The 13,900-nt window shown below is 42.0% G+C and overlaps 1 protein-coding gene and 1 non-coding gene across 3 annotated transcripts; both read left to right on the top strand.

The window, feature by feature from the left end:
- The first annotated feature begins 3,488 nt into the window (after positions 1-3,488).
- On the top strand, positions 3,489-12,636 carry SLC25A3 (solute carrier family 25 member 3). 2 transcript variants are annotated; one of them, XM_069853196.1, is made up of 8 exons: positions 3,489-3,575; positions 3,740-3,884; positions 7,468-7,589; positions 10,158-10,337; positions 10,454-10,635; positions 11,362-11,534; positions 12,075-12,185; positions 12,298-12,636. In XM_069853196.1, the coding sequence occupies exons 2-8, from the start codon at positions 3,746-3,748 to the stop codon at positions 12,456-12,458; spliced, it is 1,068 nt and encodes a 355-aa protein (XP_069709297.1). In that variant the 5' UTR covers positions 3,489-3,575; positions 3,740-3,745; the 3' UTR covers positions 12,459-12,636. The 2 variants fall into 2 exon arrangements, with proteins under 2 accessions (XP_069709297.1, XP_069709304.1); XM_069853203.1 differs by lacking the exon at positions 7,468-7,589 and adding an exon at positions 7,180-7,301.
- LOC138716914 (small nucleolar RNA SNORA53) lies at positions 10,817-11,056 on the top strand. Its single transcript, XR_011336782.1, has one exon. It is a non-coding gene; the product is annotated as a small nucleolar RNA SNORA53 (small nucleolar RNA).
- Positions 12,637-13,900: the final 1,264 nt, after the last annotated feature.

The following is a 13,900-nucleotide window of genomic DNA, read 5'->3' as shown; positions in this document are numbered from 1 at the left end:
TCAGTTCCTGTTCACTACCTTGTTAGATGGTTCTGTGGACAAAATGTCTCTTAAAAAAAGTTTTAACTAGTTCATGCAGATTAAAATCAGAAAAGCTGAGTATAAATGCCTTTAAGTAGTAGAGCTCCAAAAGGAGGCTCTACAGCAGAAAACAATTATTGCAAACGGAGCTTGTAAAACTGTATGGCATGTTTTGTTCATGGTTTATTTGGCTTGCTTTGCAATGGCTGAACTTGCATATTGGGCTGAAAAGCTTAAAAAAAACTCAAACAAAATGTTAGGACTGAAAGTTTTGACAGCAACTAGTCTGCATTTGCTTGATTGTGTGCCCTTCAGGGAAGGGGCGGTGGGCAGAAATGAAGGGTGTGTGTGTGATGGGTGTCAATAACAGAAGAGATGTAATTAGGAAATCTTTGGGTTTGCCAAGCTGGCGTTTTCCTAACCTCCAAATACCTGAAAAGCTGCTGATTAAAATGATGGATTTAATTTACAATAGCTCTTACTGTGAATCATGATGGAGCTGGACTCAAAAAGGTAACACCTTTCAAGCCTTCATCCATCAGTACCTTCAGTGTGTGTCAGACATTAGATTAATCTAGATGGTTTGAATGACAGGCTATTGCTATTTTATTGTTTCACACCTGGAAAAAGTTGAAAAGATTGTCTAGGTAAAATCATGCACTCAGGAGGAACATATATTATTCCTGTGTTTTCACAGGGATATGTTAGACTGCTCTTTAATAGTACTTGTTAACAGTACAGCTGTTAATTGTCAGCTAAACCCAAAGACACTGATTGTTTTACAGGATGAAACTGTCTGTACAAGTTGCACACACAAACTGCCATTAGGGGGGTGTGTGTATATAGTCACATGTTCATCCTTCATAATTAGAAGGAGCAAAGGTTTTCTGCATTTTGAAAAATCTGGGTCTGTAAGAACTGCAATCACTGATACGTAATTTCAAGATAAGAGCCTAAGTTTCAGTTGTGTTTAGAGTTTATTAGTTAATGGGAAACAAATATCACTGGCTTCTACGTAAAAGATTGCTACCAACAGTTTTTTAGCTGTGGGTCGAGCAGAACAAGTAATGGCAAAAGGAACAGTTCTCGCCTGTCTTCATTGATGCCAATGGCAGTGAAGTGAACAGCACTTAAGGCTCTTGGCTGGTTGCTAAATGAAAGTATTTAAAGAATGCAAGCTTCAGCTGACCTTAGACCACTCAGCAGCTAGAGTCTGGTTTATTCAAGGGGGATTTAGCCAATCTGGATTTCAGTGGCTGCACTGTTAGGTATGTGTCATTTTTGCTGTGTGTGACAGTCTGCCTGGATCAACTTTGTTGTGAAATACAGTGACTAGAGCCAAGTCCTAAGGTGGTGTGGCAGATCATCCTCCAGGGAAGTTGAAGCAGAGCTGCTGAGTTGATGGAAGGGGCGTTTCTTCAGTGTGGCAGTGCAGGTGCACTGACAATTGCGTTATAGCTCTGCCCGGCAGGAATAGCTGTGACATTCAGTGTGTGCCTCCTGTCCCCTGTGCTTGTGTTTTCACAGACCACTGTAATGGAAGGGAAGCAATAAAGATGGTGAAAACTTGGAGTTCTTATCTCTTTAGTACCTGGAGAGCTGAACACTGCTGTACCAGGTTTATACAGTGTAAATCAACTAAAATGAGTGAAGTCGTTAGAAAAGGCAGAGCTTAAGGTAGTTGAGGCCAAGCAAGGGTGCTGTGTTACATTCTACTTTTAACAAACCTGGTTTAAGTAGCCATTTTGTAAGTGGCTGCAGCTGTGGTAGCATTGGTAGTGTCATGATTCCTTGCAAGCTTGTCCTCCAGAGGCCAAACGGAGCTGCAGAGCCTGCAGCAGCCAGGGTGGCTATGGCCTGACCATGCCTGGTCTCACACTGCCCCGCACCAGGAGCCTGGTCAGAGGGGTGAACCTTATGTTAAGGGAGTGGGGTCTTGAGTTTACCAGACTAAATAGGAAGGATTATGGGATGCCAGTAAGCAGAACTGGAATCTGGGGCAACATCGAGTACTTGTTTAAGCTGGGAGTGATTCAAAGTACAGAGCACGAGTGAAGGCTGACATGCCACGCCAGCAGTTGCCCCAGCTGCACCGCAGCTCCCCAAGGCTGCAGGGAGCATGTGGGGAATCGGACGGGCAGGAGGGCTCAGAGGCTCGGGCAGAGGTTTTAAGGCACGGAGGGGGCACCGCTACACCCCCAACTCCCCACAGAGCAGCCCTCCCTGCTGGCCTTGGCAAGGGCATCATCCATGGGGAGCAGAGAGGGCTTTCACCCCTGCCCCAGGGGCTCTGCAGTGCTCCCTTCTCCCCAGCCAGGGAGAGCCCCAAGGGGGCTGCTCTGTCTGCAGTGCTTGAGTGAAGAGGTTGGAGGCCCCTCAAGTCTGGCTAAGTTTACACAAAGATAAAGATAAGTCTGCACAGCTGGCTTAGCATGGTAATGCCTTATAATCCTGTAGAAAAGTTTCAAAGTGTATTTGGCTCAAAGTCATCTGCTAAGAGCACCAGTCCTGTAATCTGTGCTTCCCAGTTTCATGAACAGGAGAGTGGCCCTGGCTGCAGTGGTGGCACATAGAATCATAGCATAGTTTTGGTTAGAAAGGTCCTTAAAGATCAGCCAGTTCCAGCCCCCCTGCCATGGGCAGGGACACCTCCCACCAGCCCAGGCTGCCCAAGGCCCCATCCAGCCTGGCCTTGAACACCTCCAGGGATGGGGCAGCCACAGCTTCCCTGGGCAACCTGGGCCAGCGCCTCATCACCCTCATAGTGAGGAAGTTTTTCCTTATGTCTAGTCTGAATCTGCCCCTCTCCTGTTTATACTGGCTCCCCTTAGTCCTATCACTACCAGCCTCTATAAGCAGTTCCTCCCCAGCTTTCTTGTAGCTCCTTCAGGTACTGGAAGGTCACTATAAGGTCTCTCTGGAGCCTTCTCTTCTCCAGGCTGAACAACCTCAACTCTCTCAGCCCTCATCATCCCTGTAGCCTCCCCTGGACCCACTCCAACAGCTCTGGCTCCTTCCTGTGTTGAGAATTCCAGAACTGGACACAACACTCCAGATGAGGTCTCGCACCATGTCAGAATCTCCCAGCCAGTGACAGCTGTTATTCAGTAATATGGCATCTAGTTATTCACTGGTAGATGAAGGTTGAATCTCATTAAAACTCTCACTTTTGACTGAGAACACGTCAAAGGAGAGTTCAAACCACTCGCGGAGGTAGCGTCTCGAACTAACACCTCTGCCTTTGCTACATCCGCGGGGCTGGGAGCTGCCGCCGGCGGTACTTTAGGCACCTCCCTGCGACCCGACCCGCCTTTCCTCCTCCCTCAGCGCTGCGCACGCGGCCGCCGCCGCCGTCCGGGATGAGCGGGGCCCGGCCCCCCCCGCGCCTGCGCCTCGTACCGGCTCCGGCCCCGGCCCCGCCAATCGCCGCGCGGCTTGTTGGGCCGCGGCCCCGCCTCCCCCCTCTTCCCCCTTCCCGGCGCCGGCGAAGGACAAAGTGACTGAGCCGGCCGCGCGAGCAGCGGGTTCGCGCGCCGCCGCCGCCATCTTAGGAGGTGAGTCGGGGCGGCGCGGCCGGGCCCGCCGCTCGCTGAGGGACGGGACAGCCTAGCGGGCGAGGGACGGGGCCTCCCCTCCCTCTTTGCCTTCATCCCCCGCTTCCCCGCCGCGTCCGCGCTCTCCCGTCCCACGCCGCTCTCCCTCTTGTCGCCCGCCCCAGGTCGCCATGTTCTCGTCCCTCGCGCCGCTCTCCCGGCTCAACCCATTCCACGCGCCGCAGTTCCAGCTCGGCCAGGATGGCGTGAGGAGGCGCGCGGAGCCGCCGGCCGCGCGGCGGACCCTGGCGGCAGCGGCCGCCGAGGAAGGTGAGAGCGGGGGGGGCAGGGCGGCGGGCGCCTGGAGGACGAGGAAGGGCACGGGCGGCGCCGGCGGCCGCGTGGGGGCACGGGGGGCGGCCGGGGGTCCCGGGGAGATTTTTCTGGCTCTTGTGGGCGTGCGGCCTCGGGGAGTGAGACTGTAGGCCCGTAGCACCTCGTTCCGTGGAGGGGAGCAGCGATCTGAACCTGGATGCACTTGAGAGACCGTCTCTCCCTATTACTTTTCATGTATTTTTTCCCTGTTCGTTCACAGCTGGACACCTGAACATCGAGATATATTAGAGGTGATTGTAGCTATTCTGTTGCGGGTTTTTTTTTATTACCTTTTTCCATTTGTAGTTGCAGGACATAGACCAGAGAGCTGTGCAGAGGTACAGTGATACCTTTTAGATGTGTGACTGCTTCCTGTGTATTACCTAATCCCTTTGTGACTTCTAAAGGTCACACCTTGATGGTAACTCCTAACAGTGGAGGTAGATGTTAAAGCTCTTTTAAGTTTCTACCACCTTAAAAGCGTCTCCCTGTCTTTATTAAAAAAAAAGTGCTTTTAGTAAGATACCTCTTCTGAAGTACTGTGGTTATTGAACTATGTGGGTGCTCTTGCATGAGTATTCATGTCATGCGTGAAAGAGAGACAGAACTGGGTATTGGATTTCATTAAGTTTTCAAGAAACTACTTTTGGTTTTCAGTGTAGTAACGTTGTTGCTAGCTAAGTAAAGCACTAAAAGCTAAATTTGTTTAGTAGATGTAGTTTATTTCCTAGAGGTATTACGCTTAATCTTTATCCTGTTGCTAGGCTGATGCAGTCAAAGGTGACCAGAGTTTTAGTCTTTTATAGTCCTTTCTGCTATATTCATTATTTTACATACCAGGTCATTCTCTGGCCTTTGTATTAGGAGAGTAACACGTTGCAGAAGATATCTGAGCTTTCACAAGGTCACACAAAGTCAGTACAAACCACAAGGCCTGAGTTCAGCTCTGGGCATCAGCCATAACACAGCTCAGAGACAGTGTTTTATGAGCAGTTCTTGGAATTTGTCCTTGTTAATGTGTCAGATCAGAAACAAATAAATGAAATAGTTATAATGTCAGTGTCTTAACACAGTGTCTTAAACATGGGTTTGTGCTGTGTATTTATTTTTTAGTAGTGTCAGTTTTTTTTTCTTTGATCAGTATCTAGGGTTTTCTTGCCTTCTGTACTATGTGTTTAGCTGGTTCTCTTTTCAGTTAGTGGGTTTTGGGAAATTTGACTGTACGTCTGACATAGAAAGTCTGGCACCCACTGTGGCTTTTTTCCCTAATACCGCTATGAAATTAAGTACCTGTAAGGATCAGGCCTAATGGATACTGGTTTGCATTTCTTAATTGCTGCTTTTCAACACGTAGCTGACAGGTCAGTTTGAATAGCATTGTAATAAAGCAGATACATAAGACTTCCCTGTTCTGTGGCTTTTACAAATACGTGCCTCTGTCAGTTGAGGAACTTGAATTCTAACAGCAAATTGTCATAAAAAGTGGAGTGTGAACAAAGATTTCTGGTATTTGGACAGCATAGTAACTACTGCAGTGTTTTTGTTCTGCAGGCCAAAGATGCAGCTAGACAGAGCTGCCCCATAATATAGATTCAAAGTCTGTTTTCTGATTACACCTTCCTAGAAAGCCTTGTTTGTGTTCTAACCAGTCATTCTAGCAAGTTGTAGACAGAATATTACTAGTACAACCAAGCTGTTTTAGAGGTAGATGAAAGTCCCAGAGAAGTGTATTCAGTGTCTTGAGCAGTATCTCAATTTTAAAAATTCTTATAGAGTATGCATTATTCTGACTGTTAATTGATTTCTTGCTTTAAGTTCCAGCTCCATACAGTATCTATGATTTGGTGTTTGTGATTTTAGAATAAAGAAAAAATGACATTTTTATTGGCTATTAGTTTTATAGCGAAAGGTGAGAAATGTGAAAGTAGAATAGGATGTAAAATCTGGAACGTTTTGGAGAAGGCCTCTTAAGGTAGGAAATGTAAGAACTGGATAAGTCTACTAGTGTTAACTTGTGCTCTCTAGCTGCTGTTGAAGGTAATTGTAAATTTTTGGTGGTGTTCATGAAGGAATTTATTTCAGAAGCAAAAAAAAAAAAGGCAGGCAAAGAAGCTCTGTTTAAGACAGATTTTTGCCATCTGTTGATTTTTGTTAATGTTTCTCTGGAGATAGTTCTCATCAAATTGGTGTAACAATTTAGGATGTATCCCATCATATTGGAATAACACCACTAGATCTAATAGTGACTAGAATATCGTTTTTTATTCTTGGGAATATTTTCTACATAGTATATGCTTATTCAGTATATTCGTTTTGCTTATATGTTTATAATGCTAAGAATAGTAGCAGAATTGTGCTGCTACTTTATGCTTATTGCATACTGTTAATTGTAAATGTTTTCTGATTGTATGTCATCATATCCCCTGTAGCTTCTTCAAAAATGGAAGAGTGAAAGTCATTCTTGTTTTTCAGCTCCAATAACTTGGCTCTGTTGGTATTTGTGAAAATTCATAACTTGCTCTTTTAAGACTAGATGGTTTTATGCACAGTACTATATACAGCAGTGCAAATGAAATATCATTTGATTAATTGTGATCTGAAAGGTTCTTGAATGAACCTTGTTTATGAGCATTGAACGTGATGATAAATAATATTCTGTAATTTCATGAAACGAGCTGTATAAATCTGAGGTTCTGTATTTGAAAGTAATTTTTTTTAAAGTCTATAAAAAATCTGAAGAATTTCTCAAAATATGTCTGTCTAAAGAATAATGCAACACGGATCTCATAGATCTATGTGATCTTTATTCAGATACAGAAGTTGCACTATCACAGAATATTTAACCAAAGAAATTGTCTCCAGAAAGCTAGAGACACTTGCCTCTTGCTTAATTCCTTGATATAAGAAAATGTTGGACATTGCAACTTTGAGTCATAATTTCTAATAGCAACTTCTGGGATTAATTTCTGTGGCTTAAATGTGCTGTGGGCTGAAACTGTTTCTTCCATTGTTTTTTTTAAAGGAAGAAACTTAATTTGGAAGGCCTGGAATCATATCTTGTCAGTTCAGAAGATGTTAATTTACAGCAAGGGAATTATTTTTTTAGCATAACGCTACAATTGAATAATACAGCCTTTAAGTTTAATAGTTTTGGGAAGGTAGCACTCAGTTTTATTTCTCTTCTGATATTTGTTACTGTTTGTGATTGAAAATATATATATATATTTAATTTTCTTTTTCTATTAATTAGAATACAGCTGTGCATATGGCTCAGGCAGATTTTTTCTGCTTTGTGGCCTTGGTGGGATTATTAGCTGTGGAACAACACATACAGCACTGGTTCCTCTAGACCTGGTTAAATGCAGAATGCAGGTTTGTTCTGCATGTTGATATGTGGTGACATTGACAAAGCATGTTTAGTGTGGTATAATTAATGTACTAATGAATCCAAGGCATAAAGTATCCCCCTGGACAGCACTGTCCAGCAGTGCATGGAGTTGTATATAAAAGCATGGTGTGTCTTTATCTTTTGCTGCAGAATACAGTTGTGAATATGGCTCGCTCAAGTTTTATGCTCTCTGTGGCGTTGGTGGGGTCCTAAGTTGTGGCCTGACACACACTGCTGTTGTACCACTGGATTTAGTGAAATGTCGTATGCAGGTTTGTATTAACTTAAACGTTTCCTAAACTTTTTCTCTTTGTAACCAGCATATTAAGAGTTTACAGTAGGGACACAGTCTTCTAGAAGACAGGAAGTGAGTAAACTTGATCAAGTCTACTGCTGTGAGACTAACAAAAAACACTTCCAAGAGAAGCAGAGGCATTTAGGATAAGATGAATTAATTATTGCCTGTGTTTAAAGCACCTTTAACTGGCTATATTTGCTAAAAAGGCACCTGTGACAATGGTGTTTGCTGGCTGGTAGGCCATCTAGCACAGTTTGTGCACTTTCGGAGGAAGGGAGTAGTATCTTTGGTGTTTTGAAGATATACTCTTTTTAGCCTGGAGTGACATGCATGTATAATTTGATCCATTAACATTGTGGACGTCACTGCATGGCTTATGAATTGGATATTTTATAATGGTGCAACTTGGAAGAAAATGAGTAAAACTTGATATAGTATTGGTGATGCCGTCGGTGCTTGTGGCAAGTTTCCTTGAACTGGTTCTTTATTGAACTGAACGGAGTGTCATCACATTGCACATAATTTGTGATAGTAGCTTCCCCATTTAATTCATATAGTTAGTGAACAGCCATGGATAAAAATGTACTAATGGATTTAGTCAGGCAAGTCTATGCCTCAAGACTGAAGCAAATTAAAGCACACTTCTGAATTTCTGGAAATACATGAATTAATTACTTACCTGTTGTGTAGTCTGACACTGATTATAAAAGTGGCAATTTTGGAATATTTGGACTTAGGAAACTAGAATGGAACTATAAATTAGTCCAGCCTACTAGTCACACTAGGAGTACTGCATATAATACTCTTTAAATTGTGATTTTCTGGAGGGCCTTCATTAGCATTCTTTACAAGAGAGTGTTTTTCTGGTACATCAGAACACCCAAAGCTTCAGTCTTAAGCTGGTAGTTCTGGACACATTGGGCAGTCACAGGCTGCATCAAATGAGGACAACAAGCTCTTTTCTACAAAATTTGTATTGAGATCAGCCTAACTACCTAGAAATTCTCTGATTCTACTAATAAGGAATAGCTGTAGCTGAGTCTGTGTTTATTTCTGAAATGTAGCATAAGTGCACTCTTCTGTTGTTACAATTTCAAAATCCGAGACCAGTAACTTGACTACCCATGCCTAAGGTGGAGTTTCCCGATGAGGGAGGAGATTGGCTATGGATAAAGAGGATGTAGTATCTCAAACAGTTCTTACACTGACTGCAAATTGGGTTAGTGAGCAAATATTCATATTTCTCAGCTTCAGCTTCTTGGTGTGTATGTTCAGCTTTGGCTACCAGTTCTGGGCTCCTTACATGGTAAGGGTGGTGACATTTCCCCTTCTCCAGGACTTAGAGGAAGGTGCAAGAGGAGGGTTCCCTGTGGATTCCAGGTGTGACCTTTTAAAACCTGTCAGTGTTTATCTGTACAGATCCAGTACAGAGCATGTTATTAATGCTTCCTAGATTCTCCAGGAAGAAATGCATTGCCTGCCCCCTCATGTCTTTTACGAAGAGGTTACCTTTTACGTTCATAATTAAACATGGTTCTGACATGAACATAGTCTTAAAACAAGTTTTACAGTGCCAAATTAAATATCCAATTTTCTAAAATTCTGAATCTCTTCAAATAGACATGTTTAGGTGAAATGTTTCTCAAGTATTTTGTTGCCAGACTGCAGGCAAAGTGTCAGTCACTGCAGGGTGACATACATGTCCCGTAGCTCTTTCTGAAAGCTTTGTTTGACTTTTAATTAGATGTCTTCCTTTTTATCCCTCTGTGGAAATGTTGGATGATGTAAAATACGAAACCTAAGCGTGGTGTAACTTAATGTTTGTCAGAATGATCCATTTAAGAATTTCTGTTAAATGCTTTCACATGAAACAAAATTATTCAAGTTGGTGGTCGTTTAATTTCTGAGAAGTTATTAATGAAATTGCACTCAAAGTTTTGTGTGTAGAAATTATTTTGTATGTAGCCTTTATTGTGAAGTCAAGATTACAAGTGTAGACGTTCTTGAGTACCCTTTGATCTGCTTTGCTCCAGCTGACTGTCTGGAGGGGTCAAATTAATATGTTTTCTGATTAAGAATCCCGTGACTCATCAGGCTTGGTTTGTGGTGACACTTGAGTGTACATTGGTGCGACATATAGAATGGTTGAGATTGCTGACAGCAGCTGTCAAATTTTTAAAGAATCTGATCTAAACATAATTATAACAGTATGCTCCTGACAGTGTTGGAGTACTGTTTTCAGCAAATCTTTTCAATACAGAAAGTTGTATTGTTGATTCGGAGAATAAATGTAAAGCAAAATTCAGACAGTTTGTTGTTTCCTTAGTAGTGAGGAACATACTGGCTGTTAAAATAAATTAGAATTTGAGACTAGCAAGTAACGATTAGAGTTAGATTAGTGTAACCGTGTGGTGAGTACACTGTCTGTCCAGGGAACCTTAGGAAGTCTGTATGAGTGATTTCCAAATTTTATATTTCTGATAGCGAGGTGAGAAGGGGAATAATAAGCTGTACCAAGCAATTAACTGTCTGTTCTGTTTAGGTTGATCCACAAAAATACAAGGGCATCTTCAATGGATTTTCAGTGACACTCAAAGAAGATGGCGTTCGTGGCTTGGCTAAGGGATGGGCTCCAACGTTTATTGGATATTCCATGCAGGGGCTTTGTAAATTTGGTTTCTATGAAGTTTTCAAAATCCTATATGGCAACATGCTGGGAGAGGTAAGCCTTCAGTGGTTTACGCATGGCTGTGTATCTGCAATATAATAATATAGTAATACGGAGTAATCACAAAAGCATGATTCATTAATAAAAAATTGTGTTTAAATTCACTTCAGGAAAATGCGTATTTGTGGCGTACTTCATTATATTTAGCTGCATCAGCCAGTGCGGAGTTTTTTGCTGACATTGCTCTGGCTCCAATGGAAGCTGCTAAAGTTCGTATTCAGACGCAGCCTGGATATGCTAACACTCTGCGGCAGGCCGCACCTAAAATGTTTGGAGAAGAAGGCATCTGGGCGTAAGTATCTCTTGATTTTAATTTTTACTTTTATTCAGGTTCTTGATGTTGAGTATTTTTCCCTAATGTAAGACTGTTGTTAAAACTAATTGTGGTGTTAGCTTCTGTAATACTTTTTGGCCTTTGTATTTCAAGGTAATAACATATTTCAGGGAATCTGTGCTGAACTGGCTGTTAATTCCACATGCTCCTTAGATCCATCTTTGTGAGTATCTTTGCGCTGAGTTCTGCTGGATAACTTCAGTTTCTAGCAGTTCCAGTCAGAGATATTCAGCAACTTTTTGGTTGTACAGTCAAAGATGCTTGAGTCATTGGCATGTAAGAATAATATAACTGCATGTTAGCTTTCTGTTCTGATAGAAGTGGCTGTAAATATACAAGTCATTTGTCACTGTCAGGACTGGGCTGGTATGCGGACATGAGCCTTGCTGTACTTGTTTTATCACATTTCTGCTATGCATTGTAATCATAAGAGTGGCTACAAAAATAACTGTGTAGCTTAGGGATCAGGTTAATTCTGATTTGTGTGACTGTTTTAAGTTTAGTACTCAGGAACTAATAAAACTTCAATTTCTATTCTGGAGGTATTGAGAAACTTAAGCCTTACAATGTCAGTGTCTGGAAATTGTATGCCCAATAGCAACAATAAACTCATTTTTTTCAAGTTAGAAATGTACCTTAAATAATGGAGAAAATGAAGCTGAGTTTGTATCTTCTCTGCTTAAGTTTCTATAAAGGTGTTGCTCCACTATGGATGAGGCAGATTCCGTACACAATGATGAAATTTGCCTGCTTTGAACGTACTGTTGAAGCTCTCTACAAGTATGTTGTTCCCAAGCCACGAAGTGAATGTTCAAAAGGAGAGCAGCTGGTAGTCACATTTGTTGCAGGCTATATTGGTAAGGAACCTTTAAGACCTACACTTCATTAATGGTCTACTGCAATTCTAGAAGCCTGTCCCTTTTCAGAATGTCAAATAGATGTAACTAAAATGGAAGAATTTACCTGTAATTTTAAAATGTGCAGGGGAAAAAGACTATATTCAATCTGTAAGTAGAAATTGGGTTGGTAGTAGGATAATACACTAACTGTTCTGATGTATTACCAATGTTAATGTCTAATTAACCTGATTTAAGTGAAAAAATCTTGCGTCTTTGGTAAGCTGGGGAAAGTTCAAGGAAGGGGAGAAAGCCATATCCAAAGATTCAGAAAGAGTTTTGTTTTAGCAGAAGAGGTGTCGCAAGAACAGACTGAGGTTTTCTTAGGCTCATGTCACATTATAAGTATGTACCTGCCATCCTTTCAAATTATTGGGAGGCTTGACCTGTGCAGTTTGTTAGCAGTTTATTAGAAGTTGTGGTTTCAGATGATTGTACTTAGCTGTACTATTACTGTGTACATTAAAACACAACGGAACTAATGTCAAATTATTCTTTCAGCTGGTGTGTTCTGTGCAATTGTTTCCCATCCTGCTGACTCTGTGGTGTCTGTATTAAACAAAGAAAAGGGCAGTTCTGCTTCCCAGGTTCTTGTGAGGCTTGGATTCAGAGGTATGTCCTTGCTTTCATGTGTTTTGGTTCAAGTGGTTGCGGAGTTTTGGGGAGGATTTTTTTTTTTTCCTGGATGCTTATGCTACTCCTGCTTTTATGTTTTGCTCTGCAGGTGTATGGAAGGGTCTGTTTGCTCGTATCATTATGATTGGTACCCTGACTGCACTACAGTGGTTCATCTATGATTCTGTGAAGGTTTATTTCAAACTTCCTCGTCCACCTCCACCTGAAATGCCAGAATCTCTGAAGAAGAAGCTTGGTCTAACTGAATAGACAGCTCATGGACTGACTATGCTGGCTGTCCCAGTGACAAGTTTCATGACTTTTATATATTTGACTATGTAGAAAACAAACTCTATGTTATGTCATTATTGGCTGTGCCCTCGTCCCACATGAGGGTTTAAATTCTGCCACTATCATTGCCTGAAATAAATGAGAAATGGAGTGCTTAGTGTCTGTTCGCTACTGCATACATAAGCTTCTTTTCATAGCAGCAAATACCTCAAATGCTCCACCTCCCTGCCCGCCCCCCCCCCAAAAAAAAAAAAGAAAATGTATTCAACACTTTGGGAGCTACAGAATAGTGAAACAGTTGTAACAAAAAGAGGCTTCCACTTTTTCCAGAGAAGTGCCAAGAACCTGTCCTCACAAAACTGCAAAAACTGGCTGCAGTTCTATGCACTGTTGTATTTGCCTATAATAAGCTGTTCCTGTACGACAGCTGAATGGCTGAGATGAGACTGTGGTCTGATAGGGCATCCTGAGCATATCATTAGTGTTCTCCATAGGGATAAAAGGAGCCTTATATATAATAGAGCCATTTCTGCTTTGCGGTAGCCATCCCCACGTAAACTAACTTGTGCTTACTTGAATAATTTCTGCTTCTTTTGGCTTTGAAACACACCAAAGAACTCGGTCCTTTTGGTTGTACTGTGGAATTAAACAGCGGCTGCTACCTTAACACAGGAAAAGTTGATGATAAGATTCTCCAAGATATTTAAACACTAGAAGCTTACTACAACTTTACAGTAAAATAACTTGTTTCGTATTGCAGGGTTTTATGAACTTGCCAACTTTTCCTTGTACTTGGTACTCCCGTGGTTTAATTTTTTTCTTTTTTTGGTAGTTGGTGGTTTGTTTGGCTTTTTTAAATGACTTTAATGCTGAGTTCTAGTTGAACCATGCACCTCGGCAATGCAAGAAGCCATAGTAGTATTTTTCTTTTTGGACCTAACTTGATGTGAAGAAATCTAGGTATGCCAGAGGAGACACTCGCACAATGTTTTAAGACAAGGAATTTGTTCTTTTTCTGTCTTTTACAGAAAGATGAGCATGCTGCCTTCTGTGTTTTGCCTGTTCTAGAACCCATGATTGATAGTCATGGTGAGAAAAATATCTAATAGTATATAAAATGGTCACCATATCCAGTACTACTTTGTTTGCTTAGTAGAGTTGGAGCTTGTGCACCTTATGTGCAAAACTGGATACGTTGCCTTTCAGCTTGTGAGCTGATGATACTGAACTTATCTTGGCATTTGTGTATTTTGTTTGGCTCCTTCCTCGTGTGTCCTTCAGAGTCAAAAAGAACAATTAAAGCAGGCGCCATTGGAGTAGCACAGATGTACCAACCACTGCATCTGATTGGAGTCTGATGTTCCTGCTACCCTTTTACGTAGCACTGAGCTTCTCTCCACCTGGGAGAACCCTCTGATGTC

The sequence above is a fragment of the Phaenicophaeus curvirostris genome, chromosome 1, assembly GCF_032191515.1.
Source record: "Phaenicophaeus curvirostris isolate KB17595 chromosome 1, BPBGC_Pcur_1.0, whole genome shotgun sequence".
Lineage (NCBI taxonomy): Eukaryota > Metazoa > Chordata > Aves > Cuculiformes > Cuculidae > Phaenicophaeus > Phaenicophaeus curvirostris.
This window is presented reverse-complemented; position numbering and strand designations above follow the sequence as displayed.

Bases quoted from the DNA above. Each gene is read 5' to 3' on its own strand.
- SLC25A3 (XM_069853196.1), top strand. From the start codon at position 3,746: ATGTTCTCGTCCCTCGCGCCGCTCTCCCGGCTCAACCCATTCCACGCG. The intron at 3,885-7,467 runs GTGAGAGCGGGG...CTTTTGCTGCAG, and splicing joins GGCAGCGGCCGCCGAGGAAG to AATACAGTTGTGAATATGGC. The intron at 10,338-10,453 runs GTAAGCCTTCAG...AATTCACTTCAG, and splicing joins ATGGCAACATGCTGGGAGAG to GAAAATGCGTATTTGTGGCG.